This window comes from Dunckerocampus dactyliophorus, chromosome 13 (assembly GCF_027744805.1).
Source record: "Dunckerocampus dactyliophorus isolate RoL2022-P2 chromosome 13, RoL_Ddac_1.1, whole genome shotgun sequence".
Taxonomy (NCBI): domain Eukaryota; kingdom Metazoa; phylum Chordata; class Actinopteri; order Syngnathiformes; family Syngnathidae; genus Dunckerocampus; species Dunckerocampus dactyliophorus.
Window position 1 is genome coordinate 9,523,156 of NC_072831.1, and position 22,802 is coordinate 9,545,957.

General features: G+C 42.2%; 3 protein-coding genes across 4 annotated transcripts; all 3 read right to left on the bottom strand.

The window, feature by feature from the left end:
• Positions 1–4,997: 4,997 nt before the first annotated feature.
• Positions 4,998–17,558, bottom strand: egln3 (egl-9 family hypoxia-inducible factor 3). 2 transcript variants are annotated; one of them, XR_008573435.1, is made up of 6 exons: positions 17,026–17,558; positions 13,027–13,146; positions 12,818–12,954; positions 10,252–10,325; positions 6,222–6,332; positions 4,998–5,607 (listed from the first exon to the last, which is right to left on the bottom strand). XR_008573435.1 is itself a non-coding variant. In XM_054796649.1 (5 exons), the coding sequence occupies exons 1-5, from the start codon at positions 17,476–17,478 to the stop codon at positions 6,313–6,315; spliced, it is 804 nt and encodes a 267-aa protein (XP_054652624.1). In that variant the 5' UTR covers positions 17,479–17,558; the 3' UTR covers positions 4,998–6,312. The 2 variants fall into 2 exon arrangements, 1 of the variants encoding a protein (XP_054652624.1); XM_054796649.1 differs by having other exon boundaries at positions 4,998–6,332.
• A 680-nt stretch (positions 17,559–18,238) lies between these two features.
• On the bottom strand, positions 18,239–19,879 carry sptssa (serine palmitoyltransferase, small subunit A). Its single transcript, XM_054796742.1, has 2 exons — positions 19,711–19,879; positions 18,239–18,954 (listed from the first exon to the last, which is right to left on the bottom strand). Exons 1-2 carry the CDS (start codon positions 19,811–19,813, stop codon positions 18,851–18,853), a joined length of 207 nt encoding a protein of 68 aa, XP_054652717.1. The 5' UTR covers positions 19,814–19,879; the 3' UTR covers positions 18,239–18,850.
• Positions 19,880–19,985: 106 nt separating this feature from the next.
• Positions 19,986–21,816, bottom strand: eapp (e2f-associated phosphoprotein). Its single transcript, XM_054796790.1, has 6 exons — positions 21,627–21,816; positions 21,307–21,491; positions 21,100–21,195; positions 20,918–21,032; positions 20,714–20,839; positions 19,986–20,604 (listed from the first exon to the last, which is right to left on the bottom strand). The coding sequence occupies exons 1-6, from the start codon at positions 21,704–21,706 to the stop codon at positions 20,322–20,324; spliced, it is 885 nt and encodes a 294-aa protein (XP_054652765.1). The 5' UTR covers positions 21,707–21,816; the 3' UTR covers positions 19,986–20,321.
• Positions 21,817–22,802: the final 986 nt, after the last annotated feature.

The following is a 22,802-nucleotide window of genomic DNA, read 5'->3' on the forward strand; positions in this document are numbered from 1 at the left end:
GCATTGTAGTTAGAGCAAAGAAAACCTTTTACGGTTTAACATTCGAGCCCTCTAGACATGAAATAACACCCCTATAATCACTTCTATAATCACACACGAGAGGAAAGAAGCCAGTTAAGACATAAGTAAGACTCATGCTCATTTGTGTTACTATGTGTTCCCTAGGGGACCTGAAAGAGAGGCAGACAGGAAGTGATGTCAGGCGTTCAGAGTTGGGTTTCAGCCGTGCGTGGGTAACGGCCAAAAAGGAAACACATGTTTTTATTCAGGATTTTTATTTGTGATTATCGTGCCTGTTGTGAGATCATTCAAACCTGCAATGAAAGCCTTTACAGCCTTTACATTACAGGCACGTTACTGACACCTGGTGGCCAGTGTAGAATACTACATTTCATCAGCTTCTTTGACTGCGCCTTTTGAATGCCTGATGTGGTGGGCCATAAGTCTCCATACATAGGAAAATGTATCATGTATATTTTTTATGCTTCAAATACACTTTGGGTATGTGAAGGCCATGGCACTTGAAGGCCACGGGGTATCAGGTGAAGACACGAGACATAAATCATCTCGAAGAATCACAAAGCATAACTTCAACTGTGCTAACGCAAGTTCATCAAAAGTGGAAAACATGTACTAATATGAGTTTTTGAAACAACGGTAATCATACAAATCAGTGGTCCCCAACCTTTTTTGACCCACGGACCGGCTTGTGTTCCCACAAATCTCCCGAGGACCGGGGGGGGGTCGTACATTATAGCAATCTAATTTATCTTATTTATTATGTATTGTGTAAAACTAAGACATAAATAACATCAAATTAAAAGCACAAAATGAATGCCGACCCACCATCCACCAGTTCAAGTTCTAGCCAAGTTTTTCCAGAGAGATGATTACATCGCTGTTTGACGTGTGTGGTAAAAGGCAGTGCGCTAGCATGAATTAACTTGAGACAAATGTGCACATTAGCACTCAATAAGCCATCAAAACTTACCTTCATGCATTCCGACATAGTATCAGCATTTGACACCAAATATGAGGTGAAAGAAAAATGGTAAAAATACAGTAGTAGTCTATCTGTGCGGCATGAGATAAAGTTAGCACACGCACAATGGACATGCGTCAAGTGAGACGGATGTAACAGAGAGAATCCGGCCACTTTTCAAAATAAAACATCAAAAAAAGAATAATGGAAGTTATTTTTTCTTTCTGTGCGGCCCGGTACCAAATGACCCACGGCCCGGTACCGGGGATTGGGGACCACTGCTGTAAAATACAGTACTGAAAACACTTGTTTTCATTGTTTTGATTTTGTTTTTGTTTGTTTTTTTGTGTTCAAAGAAAAGTTCTGAATGGATTTGGATGAAATTTTCAGGAATTGTCGCAAATGGGGTATGGAAGAATTGATTACTGGATGCAGGAATCTCTTTTAAAGGATCCTTTAACATTACGTTATAGGACCATTTTCGGCATTTGTTAATATAACACTGCAAAAAAATCGTCGGAGCACTTGGGGGGAAAAAAATAGACAAGTTAGACAAGTTTCCAACAGGTTCTACAAAATATCAGAAAAGTCTATCAAATACCTGCGCGCACCTGGGAGCAGCTGTGATCAGGCCTACTTGCGCCATGCTTGGACACTCCCGTTGTTGTACTTTTTTCTCTATTATGTTGTACTTTGTTTTTCTAACTTGTATTTTTCCACTCTTCTTAAGCCTTTTTTCTTCGCCATCTTCCTTGTCTCTGCTTTGGGGTTCGGCCACCGGCATAACGCCAATCTTAACAGCACGCGTGTATCATTTTGTTGCTAGAATGACATTTTTAGAAGGTTTTGATTGAACAGTTTCATTGTGACAGCGTTGTGAGTGTTGTGACTTTTCTTGATTGCCTGGAGTTTTGACATACCGAGCCAAATTTTGCAAAATGTGTATTACATCACAAATTAGCAAAATGTGTGTAGCCTTTTCGAGACTTGAGAAGTGGTTTCGCGTTATTTGGGTGAAGTTTGAGTTAACTGTGCTATGCACGTGATTGTAGTGTAAACCGTATTGCTTCTTGGTTGACTGGGCCGCAAACACGTCCATTAGTGGAGCAGCAGAGACCCCTGGTGGACGACCACTGTAACTGCACTCAACTTTATGTTGCGATTGTATTGTATTCTGTATTTGTGAAGATTTGCATTTGTCAAGAAGGGAAATTCTGGTCGTTCCATCAGAATTTCCACCATTGCAGGAGGATTTTTTTCCATGCAATTTACCTTTTAAAACGGGAGGACGCAGGGAAAGAATAGAGGACGCTCATGTTGCATACAAACCTCCTGTCCTACAAACAAATACTGGCACTGGTATTTGATTTACAGCAGAGGTGCTCACACTTTTTCAGGCTGCGTGCTACTTTTAAAATGACCAAGTCCCAAAGATTTGCCCACTACATCTACCTACTATAAAGATAGGATCTATATACAGGGTGGGCCAATAAAATCTTACCACTTTTTAATCATACACAAGTTTTTGAAATGGTAAAATTGTATTTACAGATTTGTAACAGAAACATCAACTTAACATCTGAAAGGTGTCCCACTTTGTCTCTTGTTTTCTACACAGTTCAATCATTGATGACATGCTCAATCCACGCTCCTCTTCTGTGGATTACAGCTGCAACACGCACACTGAAGTTGGTGATGACAATGCCAGACATTCTGTGGGGATACCTGAAGGAGAGCGTGTACTGCAACAACCCTCAGACCATTGAGGCCCTGAAGACCAACATCCGTCAGGAAATGTGCATATCACAACAAAATCTACCTCTTATTGTAAAACATATATTTATAAAATCTATCCGGTAAACTTTGAAACTACTACAGGTATAATAAATACTAAAGATTGATATTTCACATTCAGTGTCAAAGTTTACAGGTAATCAAAGTAGTTGTTATTACTGACAAATAATTCACAATTAAAATCAATAGTTGTGTACATAACCTGAGTACCGGTAATATGTCAGCCAAAATAGCTACACAGCGTTCATAAGACACACATGTATTAGGTCCAGTTAGCATTTGCTATTAAACATTACTGATATACAACAAATTAAAATGATTATGTAAAAGACATTATAGCCGAAGTTAAGGCAACATATTAAAAAGGTTTTAGTAAAGGGCACATTTTCCAGTTCATCATGAAATAATAGTTTAAGAAACGGAAGCGTAGAAAACACACATTTTTAAAGTGGAGTTCAGGACGTGAAACAAACCAATTCACTTATTTTCTACATAACTAGCCAGGAAAAGTGAAGGGATAATGTTTCAGATATAGGCATCTTACCGCTGAGTTAGTTGATTCATAATCAGAACAATAAAGATGAAAGTTCCATCTCCGGGTGTAGTTTGATACCTTCTGTTCACCATTGCTTCAGCAGCGCAGGAGCGAATCGGGAGGGGAACTTAATGTCAGCTGACTGACGTCATATGGCATCTACAAAGTGATGTTTATGCGATGGACCAGTAGCTTGCGATCGACCGGATGGGCACCCCTGATTTGGAGCACATACAGAAATAAAAGAGCAGTACTGCATGAAGAAAAAGTAGAGGCCTACTTCAGAGTGAAAAGTAAAGAAAACGCTGATGATATCCTGCTCATCTCTTTTCAAATGATATTGGATTCCAGTGGGGCACTGTAGTTTTTACTAAAATACCCCATAAACATCAAGCTGTGTGCAGGGTGGGGGTGTCATGATGCACTCAACCCACGAGAGGAGACTTTACACGATATTGGGTTCACAAGAACGAGACGAGACGATATTTTAATATTACTTTGAAGAAAACTACAATGACAAAATACAGGGCAAACTTTTTTTGATTTAACTGAGTCACCAAACAATGCAGGTACATTTTGAAATGTTTTATGACTCTGCATGCTACACCTAAGCATGATGCTTTTAACTGTTTTTTTAACTGTCTTTTAACTGTTTTTCACAAATTGAAACAAAAACTGAAAAGTGGTGGGCAGCGAATTCGGTACCCGGGCCTTCAATGGGGACTTGGCCGGCCAGAATTTTTCTTGGCAGACACTGTGAGGTCCAGCATCGTTTAAAAAAAAAAGAATGATAATAATGTGACACATTGCCATTTATGGTGACTAGGATTCAAAGCACAGTCCCCTGTGCCGATGTCGTTGCCCACTACACCGATCATCCGCTTAAACTGGACTGTTACTTTCTACATACAGTAAGCGGCAGGTAGGACTTGTACAGTCCTTGCAGCATTAACATCTCCAGCTTGTACTTGAACAATGCCAGCTCACGCCTTTTTGTTTCATCTGCTTTGTCTAATTACCTCAGGGCTGTCCAGCTGTCCCTTGATATTTATAATTTTTTTAAAAAACAATGTTATAAATATATTTAAAGGCAAATCTTTGTGTTTTTATTGGTTATTAGTGTCAACATTTTAGCTTTTTTTAGTTACGTTATGCTTTTTTGCTCAATTTGCCCACTTTTGCTGTTTTTTGTTGATTTTATTCCTGCAGTGAGTCCCATTCCACAGATGGCCGCTGCGCCACACTTTGGACACTCGTGTGTGTTTGCCAGGAAGGCGAGGTGTCGACAGACAATGGAGGAGTGTGTCCAAGCTCTGCCTTCTTGGAGCCGTCGCTGGTCACGGGTTGGGTTGCATTGTGGAAGGATTTATGCAGCTTTCACGGCAGTACTTAAGATGGAGCTGTAGCTGTACTCCCGCTCGCCTGTGCGACAGATACTTCACCTTTTGCTGACCGTTCGTATTTAATTACTAAATAAATTCATGACTCAAGAAACACTTCCTGTCTTTCACTTTTAGTGCGCACCCTGTGTCGTATTGTCTCTTCTACGTATGAGGTGTTTCACAGGTGATCACCAGTGCTTGTAAAGTTGGTGCTAAGCCAGTTGTAACAAGCATAAATAGAAAGGATTAAAGGGTACAGAAAAGTCAGAACAGCTGACAAATCTTAAGTAACTTTAATTAAACGTAGAATTACTACAGCTTCTGCTTGGACATGAACAGCTGTTCAACTCCGATGGAAAAAAGTCACATGCCGCGAGCAAACAAGTGACGTTGGCAAAACCGAGGTAGGTTGGATTGCAAGGTTAATAGTTTCTCTTGGCCGAAATGCTTAGATTCCGAAGCCTCCTCCCTGACCACACCTCCTGTGTGTTGTCATTGGTCAAGAGTCGAGGTTGGCTCTGTGTTTCCTGTAATGCCGTCATAAACTGTAGAACTTTGTGAACTACTTTTATTCTTTAAAAGTTCTCTCTGACATTGAAGTGTGAGGCATGAAGAAGTTCAGACAATAATGGTGTTGTATGATTTGTTGAATGTTATTATGAATGGTTGATTATTGGTTCATGCGTCATGAAAGGTCACACTTCTTGAACTTCTTGTTCTTCCATGCGGCTTCACCAACGTTCATGCTTCTCTTTTCAGCAGCTGTCAGTAGGGGGCGGCGTCATGACCTCAGCTGGGTGTAGACCTTCTGCCTGACAGCTGCAGCCTGATGAGTCACATGACACGTGAGGTAGTCCACCTTGACCTACTTGGACCATGCTGGGTCTTTACGGGTCAAAGGTCAATGTGTATGTCTGTGGGGGAAGGGGGATTCATGGATGAGAAGAGGAGTCAGCCAATCAGACGACAGCGTGGACTTTGCTGCGTCTCCAAAGTCAAAGGCTACGTTCAAACTGCAGGGTATTCGGATTTTTTTTGTAAAAATCTCATCTTTTTATGCGGTCGTTAACATTACCAAAACTTGCGACTGGTCAATGTGAAAGCAAAGCGTCCAGAAAGTAATGCGCATGCGCAAAAGCACGACGTCACACGCTTTTCCATGTGTTCACAGAAGTAAACATTGCCTCAATCTGTGCTCTCCTTGGCACCTTTGTGGCAATTTCGAGGATTTTGTGCAACGGGAGTCAACATTTTCTTAACCAAATGATTACGATTAAGAAGAAAGAGCGCAATACTTTTGGCTATGGCAGTTTGAAAAGACGTCGCAGTTGCTAAGCACGACAACACTTTCAAGGGCGTATGGGTCGGACATATGCAACCTCACCGTTCAGACAGTGCAGTAGCTTGCAGTATCTACATGCCAATGAGGCCTGAGTCGCATCTGAAACAAATCTGAATTGTACTGTTCACACTGACATGAAACAAATCAGATTCAGGTCACATTTGCGCAAAAAAAATAGGAATTGACCGTCAGTAAGAACGTAGCCATGATCTGATGTGCTTTTTTTCAGTCCTTCTGCAGTTCAGAGTCGACCACCAGATGACGGCGTTTCCTCCAGTCAGCTGCTCCCATCAGAGCCTGCAACACACACGGGAAACACACTAAGGCCCCGTCCACACACGAACCTTCTTGGGATTTTTTTTTTTTTGGCGGGTTGAAAAAAATTTGCGTCCACACTGTGCCGGATTAGTAAATAGTTACATCCAGACGGGAACTGAGTGAAAACGATGTCATCCACAGGGCACAACTACGTGTGGCACTGTGAAGTGACACGCGGATGGAACCACGTGACATACCAAACCATAGAAGAAAGAACGCATAATGTGCATAAGTCCGTCGCCCCACGCTTCCCAAGGCTCGTCTAGACTTATGACGAAATGGAATTACATGTGAGTCATTTTGGGAGTTTAAAACAAGAAAATACCAGGAGAATGTCGACTGGGGTGAGTCATGGCACTCGAAATATTATGTTGGATTGTCGTCAAAGCTTATGGGCGCCACACACAGGAGGCGACAAACGACTGCGATTGGCGAAACTCATCGCCAACGCGTCGCAAACCATGCACACGGGAGGCGACAAGCGTCTGTGACCAGCGGCACTCGTGAGGGACGTGTTCACATCCAGAGCAAATTCTACGAGTCTCCCACGGTTTCTTTATATCTCTATATTCATTTTTAGAAATGTCAAATAGCTCCGGGAAATCTGACACGGCAAGTATAGCGTGCTGATTGGCATCCTGTCCGCTCATTGGTCGAGCAATGAAACTCCCGCTGTCTGGGCGACAGCGATGAAAAGTTAAAAAATGTTCAACTATCTGGGATCGCGTCGCAAGCCAGCATGTGCACGATGACACAGGCAAACACAAACTTTCACACACACAAATTTCGCGTGTGGCTTAGCTGGACGGTGACACGATAATCGCCCTATCGCGCAGGTTCCATTGAAAATGAATGGCGTGGCGGCGATGTCGCCTCCCGTGTCTGGTGCCCATTACTTCTGATGACGTGACAGCGACGGGTCGCTGACATCATTTTTTAAAAAAGCGTACTGCTAGTCCATACGGACGTGACGAGCCGGTGTTTTCAGATTTTCCCACTCTGGAAGCCGTTTAAAAAAATAAACTTTCAGGACACCCAGAATGCCGTTTCCGTGTGGATGAGAGCCTGAAACTATAAAATACTTTGCGTTTTAACCTGAAAATGTTTCCGTGTGGCTGGGCCCTAAATCAGGGGTCGAGAACCTTTTTGGCTGAGAGCCATAAAAGCCACGTATTTTTAAATGTATTTTCGTGAGAAATGTATTTTAACACTGAATTCAACTTTTTAAGCAAGACCAACATTTTTTAAATATAATAAGTCTCTGAATTTATTATTTTTATTAGCATTGCTATACTGAAACTATCCAACAATAAATAAAATACTGTTAAAGCCATGAATGTGACTTCTGGTGCTGCATGGTTTTGCACCGTACTCCATCTTTCTTTCTTTTCGCCATCTTCTTCGTTTGCTCTGCAGCTACAGCTATCCGATTAACTGGTTAAAGGAGGCTTCTCACCGAGCCGGGTAGGCTACCGCACCATCCAGTAATAATCACGTTTTGGTGTCTGACCAGGAAAATGTCAAAAGAACAGCTGGCATTGGCTCTGGCCACCCAACATTGGGGTTCAAAATGGATGGATGGATTCAAATGCATAAGAAAGTTTCATAATTGTTGTTTCCCTGAGCAGCTCCTTCAGCACCAGACTGTTACACCCACGGTGTAAGAAGGAGAGGTTCCGCAGGTCCTTCATACCGACCGCTGTCAGGCTCTACAACACCTGCACCACCTGAACCATGTTGTAGACACTATGCTTTTTTTACACTGTTCTCTTTACTTGTCTTGCTGCTGTAACAAGTAAATTTCCCCGCTGTGGGATAAATAAAGTACATACAATACAATACAATACAATACAATAATTTTAATGTTATTTTTAACAGTGATTTCTGTAATGTTTTACTTTAAAAAATGTCAGCAAAAAATGTAAATAAATACAATACTTTGTTACTTAACGAGTTGCATCGCAAACAAACGCTGGCATTTTACACAAGGACTCATGCTGTTAGCATAACACTTCCTCCTCGCTGCCCCCCTGCCCCAGCGTGCCTCATCTGCCAGGGCAGCGTTCGTCAAGCGTTGGTCAGCTCGCAAGAGAAGCAATCGGATGAAGTAATCCACTTCTTTTGACACGCATGACTGTGTTGTGGAGTGAACAAGCACGCCATATTTTTGACTTGATGGCTCTTTTGTCATTCTATTATTACGTGATATTTTCTTTGATCTTCACACCTGCCAATACTTTTGCTCACGTGAAAAACGGGTGGGTTCAAACAAAAGGTGCTATCTTCTAAATTGTGCATCAGATCCAGATGTAAACAAATACCTGGGAATAAAAGATGGAGTGGGATTTACTTCGAAAGTGGCTCAACAAATCCGGGTTTTGTGTTCGATTTGCAACGCAACAAAACCAAAATTCCCCAAACAAAGTTAAAGGTACTGCAACAGTGGTTATCAACTTGCTTTGTCAAGTCCGCTTCTCTTTCTGCTCAGTGCGCGTTCACATAAAAAGGGGAGCTTGACGTCATATTCCACTTCCACGCAAAAACAAAGCGAAACCAGCCAATGCTGAGCGTGGAAATGCGCAGTTAACACTGATTATTATACTAAGTATATAATATTATGCAGCTTTGACATACGAACTCTTAGCCATTTAAAAAATAAATAAACTGGAGCAACAACTGTCTTTTTTTCATCTTTGAAATATTGAATAATGTCATTACGGCTATAGAATGCTGTACCTCGTGGTGACCACTAGGTGGCAGTGTTGACGTGTTTTGTGTAGAGTCCCTTGATAGAGTTTGACAACTGAGATTACGCCGCCATGTTGGGGCCAATTCAAGCGTGCACAGTACGACAATGCATCTAAAAAGAGGTATAAAGAATATTAAGGTATTCAATGTAATATCCATAAAATAACTGCAGTTTAGATTAAGTGCACGAAATGAGGTTCCCCGACCATACAGATCAAAATAAATCAAAAATTGGGCCAGATTATAAACAGTATAATACGATTTTTATATTTAAAAAAAAATTCATTATTGCACTTCACATCTAACATCGCGAATTCCTTCTACAGTTTTGAAGCATTTAAATGAAACTTAGGGTAAATGAGGACATTGACATGAAGATGTGCAAGACATGTTTTTTTTGTGTTTGTTTGTCGGACAGAGCGTTGCCATGGTAAGTTTGCTCGAGATCATGGATTACTTTATTTGCAACCACAGGTGATTTACACAAGGATCATTCACGTTAAACAGAAATCCACAACAGCAAATACAACACATGGGACCGAACACTCTCAATTGACCTACCTCGCACAGCTTTGAAGACGAGTTCGGCTTACAGCCCAAACGGTTGACTTTATTCTCCCAAACTGTCCGTCTGTTGATATCTGAAGGGAATCTGTACAGCTTGAAACCCTTGTCGTGTCTATTTGTGCATCCAAATGCACAACCCGGCATTTTTGATGAATAAACAACAATACAGCCAAGAATACTGTTGTACAAGTATTCTGTTGTATAAAGGCGAACGCAAACTTGGCCCCAAGATGGCTCCACGAGTTACGTGACCGTATTTTTTCGACTCGTCATGTCGTAACTCTCTATGAAGGGACTCTAGTTTTGTGGCGAATAATAAAGAGTGTAGCCTAAATTACCATGGTGATATAGCTGCTTCAAAAGAGAGCCACCTTCGTTGTACAGGCAAGCCTGGCTTTTTACTCAACAGACCTCGCTAACCCACTAAACTCACTCCGGAGTATTCCCCCCCGGTCTCATAGTCATCTTTTGTTATCAAACCCAAATATTTTCAGTCTACAGCGATAATAAAAGGAATTGACGTCACTGCTCCAATACTTCTGGACGGCACTGTATGTTAGTTGCGTGTGGGGGGGGTGCGTACCAGTCATGCGAGTGAAGCGTCTCCTGGCCTCAGCTCGCTCGTCAGAGTCGAAGTACCAAACAGTGATGGCATACCTTGAACACAAACATGAAGACTAAACAACACATGACCACGACAACGTAAACAACGTAGCATCTCAGCTAATTGTGTCATCTTGATGGACTGCGTGTTTGCTATGGACGTAGTCACGTTGAGGCACAGCCTAGGGTCAAACGCCACCTTGCATTTATGCATCTTTGTTTATATCCTGGAGTTAAAGTCAATGATTTTTTTCTTTCAGCTGGAAATGACACAAGGAAGTAGGAAAAGCTGTGTTTAGGAATGTTCTTATTGTCAGGTTCTTTTGCAATTTAGCCTGCTTGAACTTGAAAAGGCTGAGAAGATGGAAGAGGACACTTTATCAGCGGGTTTTATCATCTTTTCTATTTACAGGAGCTTGTCAGGTTATGTAAAGAACCTTAAATCAATGAGGAACAGCATCAAATTACCTCTCAGTGTAAACATCGTTCAATGCATAGTAAATAACAATTAGTATTTACATCTAACAGTGAATATTACCACATCAACTTCATTTACAAAGCCCTCAAAATGAATAAAGTACAGGAAAACATAAAAACAAGCATTAAAATATAGTAAAGAAAAAGGGGTAAAAACATGTTCTAAAATATAAAAATGTTATATCAAATACAATAAAGCACTGAGTCAAATAAAAATGGGTTCAATGTCTCATGCTGGGTTAAAGGGACAGACATGAAGTTGTATGACATCCCCTTCAGCAGTGGACTTTATCAACACTGACTTACGGTTTTTGTACAGTATTGTGCAAAACAAACTAGTCCATTTGCCCTGTATCGTTCCACGGAGTCAAGTGCCCTAACAAGTCACCCCACGTGTTGCTGACTCACTATGAGTGCGTTGTGAGCAATTACATAAAGACGGTTAGCAACACTATTGAATTCAAGGAAGGAATCATCGCCAAGTGTGGCTGATCTCCGATGTACGAGAAGTCCGCATCAACAATAAGTTCCATCCATTCGTCATTATTAATTGTTGCATGTATAACTATAATTATTCTTATCAAATGTTTTTTTTTCATTTTTCATATTTTGGAACGGATTAACTGGATTTGCATGACTTGCTGTCCCCTCAAAATAACTCAACACACAACCATTCATAAACCGCTGGCAACACAAGTGATTACACCCCTTGTGTTAAAATGTACAAATTGGGCTCAAAGTGTGAATTTTGTTTGGCTGCCATTATTTCCCAACATTGTCTTAACTCTCCTGGAAGTGAAGTTCACTAAAGCCCAGTGTGCAAATGCACTCATGCTGCCCCATACCATGACACTCCCACCCCCGTGCTTCACTAAACAAGACACACTTGACACACAACAGGACATGGTTTGAGTAATCCATTTCCTAAGGCAGATCTTCTTCAGCAAACTGTTGCCAGGCTTTCTTGTGCATCATCTTTGGAAGAGGCTTCCTTCTGAGACGAAAGCCATGCAGACCGATTTGATGTAGACTGCTGCACCGCCCCCAAACCCTGCAGCAATGCTGGCAGCACTCATACATCTATTTTACAGTCCTGTTAAGGCGCTGGCCACTGTGCTGCTGCTGGTCAGTTTCAGGGTGCTGGCAATCTTCTTATAGCCTAAATCAGGGGTGTCGAACTCGTTTTCATTGAGGGCCACATTACAGTCATGGCTGCCCTCAGAGGGCCACTTGAAACTGTCAATATATGTGAATATAAATATGAATATAACCTCATAATATTATTATTTCACAACTGCCCATGCATTTGACTATTATATTTTACTAACAAACTGATGGACACCTTGCTTTGAAATAAGAAGTCAAGTGAGATTGTCAAGGTGTCAAGCAGACATTCCATGCTTGGAATATCTTGCGGCATGATCAGATAATATTAAAGTTCAGCTGTGGTACAATTGTTCAGTCAAAATGAAAGAATAAATGCATTTAGAGGGAAAAGGCAAAGCGTGTGATTGACACACATTATTCCAAGGCTTTTGCAGGCCACATAAAATGATGTGGTGGGCCACATCTGGCCCCCGGGCCTTGAGTTTGACACCTGTGACCTGGAACTTCTTTATGTAGAGCAACAACTCTTTTTTGCACATCTTCAGAGAGGTCTTCGCCATGAAGTGCCGTACTAAACGTCCCGTGACCAGTGTGAGAGTGATAATACCAAATTTAAAACACCTACTCCCCATTCACACCTACGACCTTGTAAAACGAGCAAGTCACATGACCCCGGGAAGAAAAAATGGCTAATTGGGCCCAATTTGTACAGTATAGACGGTGTACTCACTTTTGTTGCCAACGGTTTAGACATTAATGGTTGTGTGTTGAGTTATTTTCAAGGGACAGTAAATGTACACTGCTAGCCAAGCTGTACACTCTATCAAAGTGTCATTTCCTTAGTGTTGTCCCACGAAAGAACATCATCAAATATTTGCAGAAATGTGAGCAGTGTACTCACTTACGTGACATACTGCATGTATGTACGTACATATCTATGTATGTACGTATTGGTGGCATACCTGGTGGCGTATGAGGGCTGCACCTCGTGAGGGTTCCTGCGGTCGGACCAGAACAACAGCAAGCGGTCAAACTGCGGCTCGATGTCCACCGTGCACGACTTCCCTTCTGGAAAAATGCGAAGCACGCCACCGTGTTCCTGATGACAACGACAACGACGTCATGGCAAATGTTTGTGTGAGAGGTCAGAGGGAGTGGTGTGTTCAAGGACCTTCGTGTTCCAGTTCTTGTTGAGGTAATAAATGCAGGTGATGCAACGTCCATCACTGTTTGGGTTGTCCACGTGCTTGATGTAGCCGGCACCGTTACCCGGGTAACATGCCACCATTGCCTGTGCAAACACAAAACACACACACACACACACACATCAGCAAGAGGAGCAGCAGTGCATCGTGGGTACTATGTTGTGCAAACGTGCTGTTTTTTTCTTCATCATGTTGACCTCCATGAGATGATTTTTAACATCATGATGACCTCCCCAAAGGTCATCAACTTCATGTTACTTGAGGTCACACAGGGGTTATTGTGTTCTTTCCTGGGGAGGGGGACATATTTTTGTTCACTCGTCAGCTGCTTCCTGCTCAGGTCAAAAGGTGATACCACTCCCCCCACCCTGTCTGTAAATTGTCATTTGGAAGCATGAGTCAGCAATTTACATGGACTACACTCATGAAGAAAAACTACTTAATCCGCTCAGTAATAAAAAAATAAACCTCTTTTGTTTTGTTCCTGACAAAGCTTACGTGTGTGCGTACGTGTGTGTACGTGTGTGCATACGTGTGTGTACGTGTGTGTGTTCGTGTGTGTACGTGTGTGTACGTGTGTGTGTACGTGTGTGCGTACGTGTGCTGGCCAGCGTGTGTGTGCACTGAAGGGTGAACCATTGAGCACGTGAGCGTGTGCATGCGTGTGTGAATGAGCGTACGTGAGAAACTCCACTTGCACATCTGCATGCCTTCACACACACAAACAAAGAGAAGTGTGTGTGTAATGAATCATGACCGCCCAACAGCTACCATGTTTAGCCTGGCCCTTTTCTTATCCCTTTAGCTCGAATAAAAACTTCAAACTACTTCAGGTTTTGTTATAGAAAGTGACTTTTCTGACTTACCTCCTCGGGAACACAGCGGTAATATGAGAAGCTACCACGTCAAGACATGTTTGGTTGTTTACATTTTGTTGATACTTTCTAGTATTTGAGTCGCTGGAAAATGTTACAAAACTGTTAAGTTCAACTAAAATTTTCTGGAAATAATAGATAAAGTAGCCTACAAATGTAGTATAGATCCAGATGTGATATGTAGTGTAGATATAGATGTACAGGACAGTACCTCACAAAAGAAAGTGAATACTCCCATTATAATACAAATTAGGGCTGTATAATGATTGACATTTTTAATCAGATTAATCATGGTTTTCAAATTAATGTTCGGAGTGACTGCATCTCGCGGTTGTCTAGTGACAATGAGGAAGCGTTGTTGCCAGGACAAAGGGACTAGAGACATGTTTGTGGGTTAGAGATACACATGTGGTGTTGGAATTGCGCTGCTGTTGATGTGTTCAGGTGAGATTAAAGTCATAAAAGAGCATTAGAATCTGTGTGGCTCTGCGGGGATGCTACACTATGCGTTCGTCTGTCGTCATAACAGAGAGGGGTGGCTTGCATATGCGCTAGTTACGCTAAAAAAAAATGACGTAATTAATTAAACAAAATTAGTTATTTGTCGTCTCTAATAGTCTCTTTAATAGTAGCAGAACATTTGAATCACACTTTAACCATGTTATTGTGAGCAATGTCGGGTTGCGTTCAAACACACCACCTAATTTAAGTTGAATTCACATTTTGATTGTATTTTATGCAATTTCCGAGCATACTTAAATGCAGCAAATTGTACTTCCGCAGTAAGAGTTACATTAGTGAGTGATAAGAATATCCACTTAATGTTTTACCTTGTATTTAGCCCACACATGCGCACATAATAAACACATTGTGATGTTCAGAGTGTACGTGAATGCATCTTGCTGTTGTCTCGTGACAATGAGGACGTGTTGTTCTGAGGAGGACTAGAGACGTGTTTGTGAGTTGGAGATACATACAGACCCTTTCCAAAAAATTAGAATGTCATGGAAAAGTTGTTTAATTTCCATAATTCCATTCAAAAAGTTAAACTTTCATAGATTATATACTCAGGGCCCACAATTTAAACAATTTCAAGTATTTATTTGTTTATTTTTACATAATTTGGGCTTCCAGCTCATTAAACCCACGAAAACAGGAATTCAAAAAATTAGAATACTGTGAAGAAATCAGCCCAAATTTTGCAGGGCATGAATGTTTTAAACTGAGTGTCACACACGAATCATCTACTAAACTCAAATCACCTGCACAGGCTTCCCCAGGTGTCATTAAATTGCTTCAGTTTGGTTCAATTGTCTCAGTTGGGTTCAATATGGGGAAGACTGCAGACATGACAACTGGCCAGAAGACCATCATTGATACCCTGCATAGGATGGGTAAGCCACAAAAGTTCACAGCTAAAGAGGCTGGTTGTTCACAGAGTGCTGTGTCCAAGCATATCAATGGAAAGTCTAGAGGAAGGGCAAAATGTGGCAGGAGAAGATGCACCAGCAAAAGAGATGACCGTGGGCTTCAGTGGATTATCAAACAGGGAAGATTCAAGAATCTGGCAGAGATCCAGAAAGAGTGGAATGAGGCGGGAGTCACAGCTTCAAAAACCACCACATTCAGACGCATCCGGGAGATGGGCTACAACTGTCGGGTTCCTCGGGTCAAGCCACTTCTGAACCTGAGCCAACGTAGGAAGCGTCTCCACTGGGCCAAGGAGAAGAAGGACTGGACTTTTCCGATGAAAGTAAAGTGTGCCTTTCATTTGGGATTCAAGGTCCAAGGGTTTGGAGGAACAGAACCCAAGCTGCCTGAGGTCCAGTGTGAAATATCCACAGTCCGTCATGATTTGGGGTGCAATGTCCGGTTCAGGTGTTGGTAAACTCTGCTTTCTTAAATCCAAGGTCACCGCAACAGTCTACCAGAATGTTTTAGAGGACTTCATGATTCCTTCTGCTGAGGATCTGTATGGAGATGCAGATTTCATCTTCCAGCAGGACCCGGCCGCTGCCCATACCGCCAGAAGCACCAAAACCTGGTTTGATGCCCATGCCATCACAGTGCTTGACTGGCCAGCCAACTCACCGGACCTAAACCCCATTGAGAATCTATGGGGTATTCTCAAGAGGAAAATGAGGGACACCAGACCCAACAACAAAGAAGAGCTGACCGCAAGCATCAAGGAAATCTGGGCTTCCATAACTCCCAGGCAATGCCACAGGCTGATTGCTTCAATGCCACGTGGCATCGAGGCAGTGATTAAGGCAAAGGGATTCCCAACCAAGTATTGAAGATTGACATATCGTTTTGAAAGTACCATATTTTGGTTGATTTGATGTGATCCTAATTTCTTTCTTTTTTTCCTGCAAAAACTGAGAAGTAAATGGTGGTTTCTTCACAGTATCCTAATTTTTTGAATTCCTGTTTTCATGGGTTTTATGAGCTGGAAGCCCAAATTATGTAAAAATAAACAAATAAACACTTGAAATTGTTTAAATTGTGGGCCCTGAATCTATAATCTATGAAAGTTTAACTTTTTGAATGGAATTATGGAAATTAAACAACTTTTCCATGACATTCTAATTTTTTGGAAAGGGTCTGTATATGGTGCTGGAATTGCACTGCTGTTCATGTGTTTGGGTCAGAATAAAGTTCTAAAAGCGTCAGCCTCTGTGTGACTGTGTGGACACTATTGTCATTGATGCGTATGCTTTAATCACGCTAAAAATGTTCACGTTATTTAGGAAATAAATTAGTTACTGCTGTTAAAGCGCTATTTTTAAACATATATATATATATATATATATATACACACACACTTTGGACCCAATTTGGAAATTTTCACATAAGGGTGTACTCACTTATCTATTAATGGTTGTGTGTTGACTTATTGTGAGGGGAAGGTAAATTTATAGTTATCCAAGCTGTACACTGACTACTTCCATTGTATTTCTTCAGTGAAATGATATAATCAAACATTTGCAGAAACGTGAAGAATATACTCACTTTCGTGATGTAGTATATATCTAGATCTATTATGGCTACAGATGGTGAGGTAGTATCGCTAGGTCAAGGTGTACGTACCTTGGATCTCTCTCTTATTAATCTTCCTCCGAGGCTGCGTGAGCACACCAAGATCACATGATCGAGTCTCTTGAGGAGGGTGTTGATGGCGTTACAGTGTCGCTCGGTCCCGCTGACCCAAGTAATCTTGTCCCCTCGAACGCTTCCGGGCGAGATGCCGGGTCCGGAGCCCGCCAGTCGGCCGTCTTCCATGGCCCCAGCACAGTGTATGTCCTTGACCTGGTCCAGCACGGCGTCCCCAGCCCGCTCCCCGAGAAGACCGTCCACGCAGCAGAGACCTTGCTCCAGCAACGCCGGGACGACCCGGTCCACAGCCAAGCGCTCTAAGTCCGATACGACGTCAAGGTGCGGCATTGGGACGTTGGAGGAAATTTTGAAACAAATGTGACAATAACGAGGAAAAGTCCTAATAAGTCGGAGGACTCTTGACCACCTCACGAGACAGTTTACCATGTGGTCTGGTCCTCACACAACTTATTGTAGTGTCTACTGGGGTGGGTTATACTTTCAGCCTCTACAGTCCTCAGGTCCGTTCTCTGGTCTACTCTGACTGATGTGACAACACGTCACAACGCTTGATATACTCACACACCACTTCCGGTTGAACCTTTCACATTAAATCACAACGACAGGGGCAGGATTATAGCGGTGTCTGTCATCTTATTGTCATGTCAAAATAATAAACAGTAAATATAAAATACAGGACATTGTTAACGTCTGTTAAATATAAATGCAATGTTAATGTTTGTTAAATGAATACAGTTTTAATGTTTAAATATAAAGTTTTGTTTGTTACTGTTTGTTAGATATAAATGCAATGTTAATGCCTGTTAAATAAATACAATTTATATATTTGTTAAATGTCATTGTTAAATATGGTGAGTTTTTATTTTGAACCCAGTGTATGCATACTGCGATTCCATACAGAAGCACCCTCCTGTCAGACACTTTTAAAACTTTTTCGCTGTAGACACGTGACGTCATCGCCTCACTGACACGCCACATAGCGAGGAGGGGGTGACGTCACTCCGCTGTGTGCCTGCATACTGGGCGTGCCCGCTGCCATTGCGGACTCCGCCAGGCTCATGTAGCTCACGCGCGCAGTGGCCGGGCGACGTGCTAATGTGCACACGCCATTATGACGTAACTGTTCTGTTTGGAGATTGAACTTTGAAGATGAACAAAACCAAAATGATAATAATTGTAGGTGACGTCATGTTCTATTTCCTTTATTGATTCCAAACACGTGTGCCGGCTACAAAAATGTATGCGCCACACGGCACCAAGAAAAAGACATAGAAAAAGCTACGAACGTGTTTGCATCTGTTCAATAAAACTTGACTATTCAACATCAATAAATTCTTTATTCCAGTCGATGCCACACGTCACGTGACGCGGTGACATAATTCATGTTAAAAGTCCATAAACGTCAACACGTCAGTTACATCCTCAGACCACTAGTGGGAGACATAGGAGGCAAAATTGTTTGACATTACATTTATACCCCTCCACCACAAAAAAAAAATATATATATATATATACTGTATATATATTTGATATACTTGTCGTTGAGGGTCAAGAGGTCCGAACCCACTCCTGATTGGTCCATGAAAGAGTCCATGATGGTTTTCCTCAATAAAAACATATAGAAGGTGCGCTTGAAGCAAAATACAAAGTGAAAAGAAACCAAGCGCATCTTCTTCATTTAGAAGCCAACATGGCCGAAGGTCAAAAGAGTTTACAGAATGATGTGAACACGGCGTCCACACCCACTCTGACCTTTGACGTCAAAGTGACTATTCAGAGGTCAGAAGTCAGCGCCGCTTCACTGGACCATCTCAAAGTAGCGTACAATGGCCATGATATGCTGCGGCATGAACACATAGCCCGTGTAAACCGCCATGCCTGCCACGCTGACCAGCAAAGAGTCTGAGTACCAGCTGTTAAGAATCACACAGGAAGTAGCGAGAAAACATGACAGTGCTGTCAGCAAGTCGTCTGACCTTTGAACTTGGAACAATTATTAGACAGCTTCTTTTCCTAAGGCAAAATGAAATACACTGTGAAAAGTCCAACACTGTCTTTCAGAGAGATGCTGCAAGACACTGACAAGTCATCACAGAACAATTAAGCAATTATTCTCACCTAAAGGGAAAATATTGCTTTTCTCATGCAGTTGACTAATAATTGTGATCAAGAAGCTACAAGTGACTCTCACGTATAAGACTTCTTGTTAAAAAGTAGCAGTTGAGCAATCATTCTATGATGACGTCATTCCTTGGTCAGCTGATCACGCAGAGCTAACAGTTAGCTTAGCTTCGACACCGCCCTTTCTGAACTCTGCCCGAACCTCATTTACATTTGTCCACATTTGCAAAGAGAAAGGGTCTTATCGTGTTTCCTACGTCTCAAATGGTGGACTCTTACCTTTTCGGCATTAACTGTAAAACATCAGTCATGCCTTACCAAACTGGACATATGTTTCAGTCGATGTCGAGTATTGAGCAAATTAACGTGGATAATAGAGCGATGATGCTGAACGACATAAACGATGTTGCATTTGAGAACATATAACAAACGATGCTACAAAGAGCAGCTGGTTAAACACAGAAGACAAGACGTTATCGGTTAGCAGGTGGCTAATGCTAAGTTAGCATGAAGCTCATTTGCACATGAAAAGGATACTGAAAACGGTTCTCTCCCAAGGTTCTAGCATGTAGAGAGCCGTCACCAGGAGATACTGACGATAGAACCACGACAAGTTCTTCCAACAGTCGCCAAGAGCCATGTTACAAACTTCTACTAGCGCCCACTTTTTTTCTGTCGCAGTGAAGGGTACTACTTCCGGATAGCTTGTGACGTCCGCACACTTTGCCCTTTCAACCAATCACATTCAGGCAGGGATAGCAATAGACAGAGAATACAGTACACTGGTCGACACAAACAAATCATTACCACTATTATGTTTTATTATACTAAAGCACGTGTTTTTGTGTGACTATTATGTACACTTAAGCATAAAGCACAGAATAAAACAGTAAAACTTTTTTGACAAAAGCCTTTATGTTACATAGTGACACTTCAGTGTCTCAATCTTACAGTTCATTTGGTGGCGCTCGGCTGCCTTGCAATCATCCATAAAAGCCTACTTCAAAAGATGCTCAGAGATTAAAAAATCAAGAAAAAATGTTGTAAACTAAAAAGAAGAAGTTCCACTGTAGCAGCATCATCATCCATTATGGCAATACGGCTCCTCTCAAGGCAACCTCAGTGGGATCGTTCTGTCTGAGCAGATGTCAGCAGTGGCTTGACAGGATGTTGAAGAAGTGGTAAACCTCGTCCTTGTCCAACACAGCCACCTCAGTGGAACACTCCGAACACTGCACAGGGTGGTACACCTCATCAGCATCCATCCCCGCAGGAGTGGGCTCCAACGTCTCGGCCTCCGCGGCTCCCTTCCTGCGCTTCCTGTTGTGGGGCTTCCTCTCCTTCTGGCTTTGGTAGCGCAGCACCTCCTCCTTCTTCACTGTGCAGTTCATGACGAACATGGCGCGGTACTGCGTGCGGTACTTCTCGTGTCTGGGCGGAGACAACCACACGTTAACGTCAGCAGTGTTTACGTTCATTCAGTCATTGTAAATAACATGACATGTCATGAGACAAAGGTGAAAGGTCGGTGGTGTCTCACCTCTGACAGTCTAGACACAGTGTGGTCATGCAGGCAGGACAGTTGAGGACTGCGTCACTGTTTGCTAAACTTTTGGACTGGGAGCGTCGTGAATGTGAGGACACTGACAGTCGTTTCCTGCTATACCTGCAGAAAGTCACGACAGGCAGTGTAATGACAGCACTGGCAGCATAATAGTGCGTGTGCACGGTAAAACCCTCTTACTGTCTCCGCTTGGCATCCACCCAGGCCTGGTCCCTCTCGTCCTCGTCAGGGTCATAAAGCAAATCGTCGTTGGTCGGAATGACCCGTTGTGTACGCCTCTGTCCACTGGAACTACCTGCACGGGAATCTCACTTGAAATGACTGTGACAAACACAGAGTCGCCTTACTCATTTAAGACATACTTGGCTGGTCGTCTTCTTCTTCTGAGTCAGAGTCAAAGTAGATCTTGTCATACATTGGAGGGTTTGCGTGTGCTGAGCCGCCATCTCCACTTCTTGCTGGATTTAACAGTGAATGTAGAAACACGTGTTAAAGTTCTACACAGGAAATGCAACATGCTATCATCAGAAGTCTTGCTAAAAGACATCTCAGCTCTGTGTGTGGGTCACCTGCTGTGTTTGGTTGTCCCCAGGTGCCTTCCATGGTCTTGATGGTGGAGCTGAGCTCAGCCTCCATCTCTTTCTCGAACTCATCCCCGCTGGAGGACTCGCTCTCCCCGGTCAGATACTCTCTGATCAGCTTCTTCTTCTGCTCTGGAGTCCCGCTCAGTAAAACGTCCAGCTCGTCCTCGGAACTGGACAAAATAGAATGTATATAATGTGAGGTAGTGTTTTCAGGGTGAACACTCTTTTAAAGAGACATGTTTGTTTACGTTTTAGCATTCAACTAGCCGGCTAGCATTAGAAGCTAAATAAACGTAGCTAATAACCTGCTGGCTGCTCTTTCCTCGTCGCTCGGCTCTTCAATTTCATACGAGTCAACGTCCTGAAGTCTGGCCATTTTGTTCATCTCCGCTTTCCAAGTAACTCCTAATTACAACATTGGTGCTAGCCAACAATCAGCCAACTGCGTGTTTCTTCTTCTTCGTCTATGATTTCTTCTTCGTGGGATGGCAAACTGCTGTAGTTCCCAACATAGACTATGCTTCGCAATGTCGCCACCTATTGGCTTGATTTGTGGACTGAAAATACACTACCATAAACGTACAGTAGAATAGACACAATCAAATACACATTTAACTTGGTTGTGATAGAAAGTTATTTCTTTAAAAATAGCTTATGCTAAGAAAATCAACTATGCTTTAATGGAGTTGCTTCTTAGCAACGTCTTCATACTTTCATACTGTCATAAAAAGACATCTAAAATATCCCATAGTAGGTGAGGGACTAATTTGAAACTTGACAAAAAACAGTATTCAGTATCAAATTTGGGCCTGCCTTGCAATGATCCCGGTACGGTGTTGTATCCTTCCAGGTCACTGGAAAGATACAACTGGTGGGTCTGCCTCTTTGCTCTGATCAACCAATCAGACGTCGGTTCAGTAGTCTAATTGAAAAAAAAAACAGCCCCATTGTTACTGTGTATGTGACAGCGACCTCCCCAGAATGTCCGTAGTAGTGAACATAAACATTGTGATCGTCATTTGTCGAGTTGTCAATTGTGCAACAACACTAATGGATTTGGATCATCACTACACTGTCAACATTCACACACTCAGGAACTAAGTACACAGCGTACACAGTACAGGTACTTATGAAAGTGCACTGATGCAAGTATTCAATTTGAGACGGTTAGCTGCTACTTCATAGAGTTACCACCAGGTGGAGCCAACACACAACCATTAAAGCTCCACTGTTCTTTGTGTCAATCGGCACCTGCAGGGGTCAGAGGTGATGATATGTCATCAAGAAAGAAGAAAATAAAACATCACACAGCATATATCCACAAAATCAATCTGTCGACTGCTGCAGTATAGAATGTAACATCTCTGTCAGAACAACATTTATTTGTTGTCTTCCTTTGCCACACAGATAAAAAAAAGTCAAGATAAATGTCGTGTTAGTCACCGCCAAACCAAGATGGTGGCCATCAAAGACAGCCTTTA